The sequence below is a fragment of the Panicum virgatum genome, chromosome 5N (assembly GCF_016808335.1).
Source record: "Panicum virgatum strain AP13 chromosome 5N, P.virgatum_v5, whole genome shotgun sequence".
In the NCBI taxonomy this organism is placed as follows: Eukaryota; Viridiplantae; Streptophyta; class Magnoliopsida; order Poales; family Poaceae; genus Panicum; species Panicum virgatum.
The window spans coordinates 4,013,137-4,021,498 of NC_053149.1; the positions used below are offsets into that span (position 1 = coordinate 4,013,137).

At 46.1% G+C, this 8,362-nt stretch overlaps 1 protein-coding gene and 1 long non-coding RNA gene across 2 annotated transcripts; both read right to left on the minus strand.

Moving 5' to 3' along the window:
- Nucleotides 1-1,473: 1,473 nt before the first annotated feature.
- LOC120672989 lies at nt 1,474-2,222 on the minus strand. Its single transcript, XM_039953647.1, has 2 exons — nt 1,574-2,222; nt 1,474-1,484 (listed from the first exon to the last, which is right to left on the minus strand). Exons 1-2 carry the CDS (start codon nt 2,220-2,222, stop codon nt 1,474-1,476), a joined length of 660 nt encoding a protein of 219 aa, XP_039809581.1.
- Nucleotides 2,223-6,264: 4,042 nt separating this feature from the next.
- LOC120676152 lies at nt 6,265-8,068 on the minus strand. The gene is made up of 3 exons (XR_005675694.1): nt 7,688-8,068; nt 7,495-7,608; nt 6,265-7,392 (listed from the first exon to the last, which is right to left on the minus strand). It is a non-coding gene; the product is annotated as an uncharacterized LOC120676152 (long non-coding RNA).
- Between the last annotated feature and the right edge of the window lie 294 nt (nt 8,069-8,362).

An 8,362-nucleotide genomic window follows, 5' to 3' on the forward strand; every position in this document is an offset into this window, starting at 1 on the left:
TGTCTGTCGGGACAATAAAAACGATATCCCTTAGACTTTTCTGGGTAGCCAATAAAATGGCAACTGACTGTCTTGGGATCTAGCTTCCCAATGTTCGGATTAAATACTTTGGCCTCAGCCGGACAGCCCCATACGCGAAAATGATTAAGCGAGGGTTCTCTTCCTGTCCATAGTTCATACGGTGTTTTCGGCACCGATTTACTTGGCACCCGATTAAGAATGTAAATGGCGGTTTTTAATGCCTCCATCCACAAATTAATCGGTAATGTGGAGTAGCTCATCATACTTCTGACCATATCCATCAGGGTACGGTTTCTTCTTTCTGCTACTCCGTTCTGCTGAGGCTCGCCCGGTGTAGAATACTGGGCAACTATGCCATTTTCCATAAGGAACCTTGCAAAAGGTCCTGGAACTTGGCCATAGGGGGTGTGTCGACCGTAGTACTCTCCCCCACGGTCGGATCTGACTATCTTAATCTTTAAATCATGTTGGTTTTCTACTTCTGCTTTGAATATTTTGAATTTATCCAATGCTTCTGATCGTTCTTTAATTGGATAAATGTAGCCATAACGCGAGTAATCGTCTGTAAATGTTATGAAAGAAACATAACCATCTACAGTAGTGACAGGGAATGGTCCACATATATCTGTGTGAATTATTTCTAGAATTCCCGCACTTCGTTTGGCACCTTTCTTTATGTTCTTAACGAATTTTCCTTTAATGCAATCAATACATTGTTCTAAATCTGAAAATTCTAACGGTGGAAGAATTGATGCTGTCACTAAGCGCTCTATTCTCCCCCTCGAAATATGGCCTAAACGACAGTGCCATAATTTCGACAAAATTGCATTAATTCGTTTACGTTTCTTAGTAACATTCTCATATGAGGAGGCATTTTTATTCTCAGAACATACTGCATTCACATTCTCAGATAATGAAAGCAAATATAATTTGTCTTGTCGGAAGGCAAGACCAACACATTCTGAATTAACTTGAATCTTACACTTGCCATCACCAAAATGACAAGCAATAGCGTCATCATCTAATTTAGACACACTTATTAACTTTCGTTGCAAAGACGGTACATAAAGAACATCTCTCAAACAAAGTACAAAGCCACTATGTAATTCTAAATGAAATTCTGCAATGGCTTCGACTTCAGCTTCTACACCGTTTGCAACTTTAATTCTTCTTGCGCCTCTTGGCAGGGTCCTCCTCATACTTGATCCCTGTAAAGAATTAGCAACATGAGTAGTTGCACCAGAATCAATCCACCAGGTGGATTTGTCATAACTTAAATACAGGGATTCATCTACAAAAGTAATGGTGTCCTCACCCTTTCTTAACAACTCTTTCAGGAATTCTGGGCAGTCCCTCTTGTAGTGCCCTCTCTTTTTGCACTTCAGGCACTGGTCTTGTTCAACTGGAAAATTTTCCCAGTCTTTCTGTGGAGGTGGTCTGGAAGGACCACTTTCATGCTGATTCTTGCCAGGTGGGAAAGATCTCTTGTTATGCTGGAAGTTCTTATTCTGAAAATTCTTTTTCTTGTGTTGAACTTGAAAAGCAAGCTCACCACCATTGGAGTTCTTAAGGCGATCTTCTTCTTGAACACACATGCCAATCAGCTTGTCAATGCCCCAATCTTCTGGAAAAGCGTTATAGTTGACATGAAATGCCTCAAACGCCTTTGGTAGTGACTTGAAGACCAGCTGAACAATGAACTTTTCTGGCAAAGGCATGTCCATTGTCTTAAGCTTGTTGGCCATGTGGCTCATTTCTAAGATATGTTCTCTGATGCCACCGCCAGTGTATTTCTTGGTGATAAGGTGCTCAGCAAGAATAGCAGCATAAGCCTTGGAAGAACCAGTAAACTGACTCTTCACCTTTGCTAAATATTCTGAAGCGGTGTTACAATCTGGGATCGCCATCTTGATGGCATCTGAAGTGGAACCCTTCATGACCATAAGACACTTGCGGTTGGAATCATTCCAACGTGTCTTGTCAGCATCATATCTGGTCATAGCAGAGTCATAATTCTTCTCTCGGATAGCCCAAGCAGCAGCTTCTTCATTCTGTGCCCGTACGGGCTTTTCTGGTTCTTGTGGAGCTGGCGTTGTGATGGCCAAATCTATATTGGCCATCGCCAGAGCTATCTCCAATTTCTGGTACCATTTCCCATAGTTGTTGCCATCCAGTTCAGGAATGGCATTCACATAAGTCATTGCATTGGATCCTGAAATTTGAATTCAAAATTTGTGAGGACAACAATAAATGCATGTATCAATTTAACGTTGGTCAAAATTAAAACATGCAATGATCTGTACATTAAATCTAAATCACCGTTGGGCAGAAAAAGATATAATGTATACAAAATTCTGAATAAAATTATAATATTGCAATATCAACTTTGGTCAGAAATTACAACATTATAATATACTGAAAATTCTGAGAAATAAAATTCTATAGGCCTCTATATTAATTATCTCGTTGGTTCAAAATAATATAGAGACAAAATAAATTCTTTGCAGCGGAAACATGTAAAATTCTAAATATTCAGAAGCATAATTCTTGTAAATTTCTGTTCTAAAAAAATAATACACGTTGGTGCATTTGTTTGCAGAGATTCAAATTCTAAACAAATTCAACCAGAATTCATATTCAAATTGCTTCTGAAATAAAGGAAAAACCAAAACTTGAACTGTTCATGCGGCCCGTGGCCTTTTTCGACCCACGGTCGCGCCCCTCCCCCCGGCGCCTGGGCCCTTGGCCCAACAGCGGACGAACGGGCCGCCGAAACGGCCCACGTGCGCCCCCCGCCTGGGCCTCAATCGGCCCGTTCGCCGGCCTGCAGATGCAGACCGTCGGATCGGATCCGACGGCTGCCCGGCCTTCTCGCCGGATCAAAACCGGCGTCGGCGACGGGGCGGCCAAACCCTAGCGCCATTTCTTTTCTCCTTCTCCGTTTCTTCCGCCCGCGACTGAGGAGCGGCGGCCGCCATGGCCGGTCGGAGAGGAAGCGGCGGCGCCGCCGCCGGCCCCCTCGCCGGCGAGCGCGCTCACCCGAGCGGGAGCGCGCCGCCGTCGAGCGGCCTGACGGCGGTGCTCGAGCCCGCGCACCCGATCCGCGACGGACCCAAGCGAGCAGCGGCCCGAGGTGGTTCTGTGCCGGCGGTGGCCGGAGCTCTGGTGCCCGGCGGTGGCCGGCGCGCGCAACAGGTAAGCCCGCCGCCTTTTGCTTCTTGGGTTCTTGGATTCTAGGGTTAGGGTTAGGGTTTCTGGATTGGGGATCTCGGTCAATCCGAGATCAATTCGAGGTTCTTTCTTCGATTTGCATCGAAAACAATTCTTTCTCCTTCTAAACTCTATCCCAAAACCCGATCTATGCACTAGATCGGCGACTGATACCAATGTTTGATACAAAAGTTCTAGAGTTCTATACTGGATCGATTTCTAGGCATACAAGATCGAGTACGGGATATCTTCTAGTAGATAAACACGGAGTTCATCCTAGTTCTAGTACAACAAAAGGAGAAGAAGATATGGAGATAGTGGTGCAGACCATCCGTGGAAGGGGGCGCAGAGGAGCTCGACCCCGCGGGTGCCATGGCGTCGATGGAGTCGAGGATGGAGGCGAGGAAGTCCGGGTTGGCGAGACGTGGATCCGGGGGCGACGATGGGCGGCGAGGGTACCGGTACCCTTCGGGCCGGTACCGGCACTGGCCGGGAACGGCGGCGTCGGTGGGGAACGTCGTGGCGGCGCTGGGGTGCTTCCCGTCGGCCTTGCGCTCCCTTAGATCGGTAGGGTTTGTGGGAGAGGGGTTTGGCAGCGGTCAACCTGGGCGTCCGTGCCCCGGCCCCCCCTCCTATTCTATATAGCGCAGGCGACGGGGGCCCACCAGCCATAATGACTGGGCGCCCCCGATCAGGGCGCGATCAAAGGGGATTTGGCCCGATCTTTGGATCGGGCCTGGAGATCATATCCAACAGCCTGATCATGCGATGAGATGCGAGCGAGAACCTTGTCCAAGAAAGAGAAGGCTTGCATGAAGCCATGAAGGTGCTCTGCTGAGCCCTGACGCGTGCAGAGTGGAAGTAAAGACATCACTACTAGCACTAGCGTTTCGAAACGAAGGTCCGATCGAGTGACCTCTGCTCGCTGCGCTTCGTCATGTGTGGAGCTCGCCGTCTACGGCGGTGCCAGAACAGGGCAGCCCGGTTCCTCTTCTCCGTCCTGCTTTTCAGTCTGGTTGCTGCTGCCTCGTCCCAAGGTGAGGTGCCCAGCAGCTGCTCCGGCCGGGTTGATCGCCGATCCTTCATTTCCCCTCCATTTTCCGGTTCCTCGAGCTGTGACAGCCGTCTCTGCAGGCGCGACCACCAGGACCAGGTGCATGTCGGAGAGGGCTCGGGCTCGGGCTCGCGCCCATCGCCGGCGGCGGCTCCTTTCTCGCTGTCGCAATCCTGCGCTGGCGGCTCCTTCTCGCCATCGCAATCCTGCGCCGGTGGATAAGTGACGCTTGCGCCGGTGGAAAACGAATTAAACCAGTGAAACGGTTGCGTTGGAGGCGCGTTGGCTGCCCGCTCGTAGCGAGAAATTTTAAAATTTAGGACTCAATCCGCGTGTCTCATGGAATTTGACACTCAGAATTTGACACTGTACATACAAATTATTTTATTTTGGGTGTTTCTCATTTTTTCTCTCCAATTTCTCTCTTTTCTCTATTCCTTTTATTCACATGGCACACGCTCGTTCATCTCATCTCTCTACCTCTCGTCGCCGGACAATAAAAGGAATAAAAGGAATAGAGAAAAGAGAGAAATTGGAGAGAAAGGATGAGAAACAGCCAAAATAAAACAATTCGCATGCACAGTAATAAATTTTGAAAAGCTTACGAATTGAGTGTCAAATTCCGTGAGGAGCGCAGGTTGAGTCCTAAATTCTGAAATTTCTCGCTCGCAGCATCCCATCGTGGTATTTGAACTGGGCGATGGAAAATCACAAAAACAACCTCCGAGCCGCATTACGTTTATAAGAGCAAGTATTATAGTAGACTGTGAGCTGGCTAAATACTGAGGTGGAGGAGATATGAGAGGAAAGAGAAAGGAGGTGGACTGTAAGCTTACAGCCTGCTTATGAATGGGATAAGAGACAAGTGGGTCATGCATTAATAGTGAAGCAAAAAATCCTTATAGCCAGCACTAGTTGTATTATTAGCCTTGCTCTAAGCGTCTGTGTTTTGGCACGCGGTTCCAAATAGGGTCTATGATGTTTTCAGTGATGTTTCGTAATTGTCGTAATAGTTTTTTCTTCTCTTTTCTTCCATAGTATAGATACAATTTTATTGTCCAATTACTGTGTGTGGTGCAGCTGTTGCGACGAACTCTTCACAGTGCGGTAGAACTTACGACAAGTTTTGTTTCCCTTGTGCTTCCTTGTGTGGACGACGCACTGGCCCAAACACCTGGAGGTAAGACAATTTATTGGTTGCCTCTTGACCAATTTAGATATTTGACCTTGTATTTTAGTCCAAATCCATAGCCTAAGAATGTTTTTGGTGGGATTTCGTTATACTGTGATGATAGTTGTTGCTACGTCTTGCACTGCTGCAGGCTTCACTCTCAAGCTCCCGGGACCAATGGTAGGCATCCACTGTCTGGAGGACAGCTAGCTAGATGATGTCTGGTGGACTATGATCTACTACAAGAATGGTGTCAAGCAGGCTATTCAACTCATTTACATATACATAATAGCTGCCTAAACATATGTCTTCTATCTGTTACTAGTATATATATGCTTCACAAACTCCCAATCCAACTTGTAGTAAGTAGCAGACAGTGATAATGTAATATAAAGACACGTGCCCATTAAGAGTTAATTAAGATAGCATGGTCGTCATGAGATCCTTTCATGTTTCCAGTTCCAGCATGAAGGGAATTTTTGGCTGAAGGCATCATCCTAGCTTTTCTGCCTAGTTAGGGCTAGCTAGGGGAATTAAAGCCACGTCTAATATACATGTGTGGTGTATGCACGACGGGCTAACGTGCCCTGGCCTAGAAAGAACATGTCAGCGCTCAGTGCATGCGAATGGAGCTAGCACAATGATGGTCGTCGAGTTGTTTGCCGTCGTTGAGTTGTAGCCGCGATTGATGACAAGCATCCTATTCCGATTCATTCGTTGTTCTGGAGCACCTTGGTCACAAATTAGCACTCGTCGCCTCGATTACTGGGCAGCGCTAAGGTATCATGATACATCATACATAAATAAGTAGCAAGCCAGCATAATTCTCACAACATAACTCCATATTATGATTCATCATACATAAATAAGTAGCAATCCAACATAAATCTCACAGCGTAACTCCATATATATCATGATTCATCATACATGTTGAAATATGAAATGCATACATGGAACATGCTAGAAAATTGTGGAAATCACAAGAAACTAAATTTGTAATGCATGAGGATAAGATTATGCCAATGTAAGAAGGTTCTAGAAGAGTGGAGAGCAAGTATGAGTAATAGTTATCATGCTTCATGGTGAAGTGTAGAATTCTCTAGAGAAGATATTTGTATGATAGGATAAAGATAGAGAAAACTCTAGAAATGTAGAAGAGTGTAGAAGGTGGACACATGACAACACCATATGAATCATGCTGTCCTATAAATAGGGTGTCCCCCTCCCCCTTGCTATACCATGGCATAAGAGGTCTCAAGTAGGAGATGACAATGTTGTAATGTAGTATAGTGGTGTCATCGTAGGATAGCCACATAAAGATTGTCAATGTCATCTCGTGTTGTATCAAGTTGAGCTGTGAATAAATGTTTGAGTTCCCTTGTAAGTGTTAGTCTTCCAGTTTTTAAATACTTAGTTTATAAGTTGTGATCTATCGTAGGCTGGCTCTGCCAACCGGGATCACAAAGGGTCTGGGCTTCATTGTAGAAAGGCTCTGCCTCTCGGAAGCCAGCTTCATCTGTTGGTAGACTCTGCCACCTGGAAACGAGAAAACGGCTCGGCCGTCGAAATTACCTTATACACTAAGTAGCTAGAAATTGAAAAAGCTACCGACTCTAGAGTGAGTTGGTGTGTCTTAGGTGTAGTTGTCTGCATAGTGAGTATTAGGGCCACCTTGGTTCCCAACAATACGTAAATAAGTAGCTAGCCAGCATAATTCTCACAGCGTAATTAACACGAATTAGTTGTTGACCTGGTTACCTTCACACGCAGGGCGGAGTAGACATGCAGGTGTTGAGCGGCTCCAGTAGTCTTTTGGACATCCTAGTGATGTGACACACATTATTTTGAGGGATGCGACAACCCTGTCTAGTGTCTCTAAGCCCTCTTCATACTCCAGCGCAGCCATCTTCAAATTATTCCCGATCATGATCAAAGCCTGCAAGGCAGCAGATGCGGGCACGTTCATTTATTATAAAAAATGGAAGATATACAGCATGATATGGTAAAGGAAAAAGTTAACCACGCGTGGCACATGCACCTCACGGTTTATTGGTGTGGGACTTCGAAGCTCCAAGGACGTCTCCAGAATTGTCCCACAACCTTTCATCTTAAGCGCAAACATCTGTAACATATCCTCATCTCCACAGACCTGCTGGAAGAGATTGAACAACAATTATTGATATATGGAGCACTAGGATTAAACTTACAACAAAATCCTTAGGCAAACTTACAGCAAAGCTTGCAGGCATAGCAACGTCATGCTTAAAATCATGGATCTCCTTAAGGATGGAATCAATGGGTCCCTGACGCTTGCGAATGTACTCCTGCACGAGACAACAAAATATGTATGTATCTTACGACGCAATATGCACAAAACTCATCCCAAAGCGAATATGTCCGGCTTGCCGAGGTAGTAGTACTCGATCTGTGAAAGCTAGTCCCATCCGCACCGGTCCGGTGCACGGCCTCGGGGTCCTTTTGATGCTCCGGCCGGCCCCAGCATCTCCAGCGGCAGCGTGCTCGATCTCCCCCGCGGCCACGTGTAGCGAAAATGGCCTCTCATGCCATATTTCAATATAATGTTTTGGCGATTGATGACACACACAACACTTGGACTAATGTGATTGTTAAGATGACTATTCTCAGGCTTTTTAGGTTCAAGTGATGACAAAGAGAAGAGAGGCGTAGCAAGGCCCTGAAAGCTCTTCGGTCCAAGGGACAAGGATTGAGGCATTTTGCTATCATCGGTTAAACCGACGTAGGGCAAAATGAACTCACCGGTGCAATCACAGAGAAGGTCTGCGGGCTAGGGTTTTACACCGGATGAACCGACGCTACGAAAGTTATATACGTCGGTGCATTGGCAGATGAAGACCGAGGAAAATACCTACACCGGTTGAACCGAC

Bases quoted from the DNA above. Each gene is read 5' to 3' on its own strand.
- LOC120672989 (XM_039953647.1), bottom strand. From the start codon at position 2,222: ATGACTTATGTGAATGCCATTCCTGAACTGGATGGCAACAACTATGGG.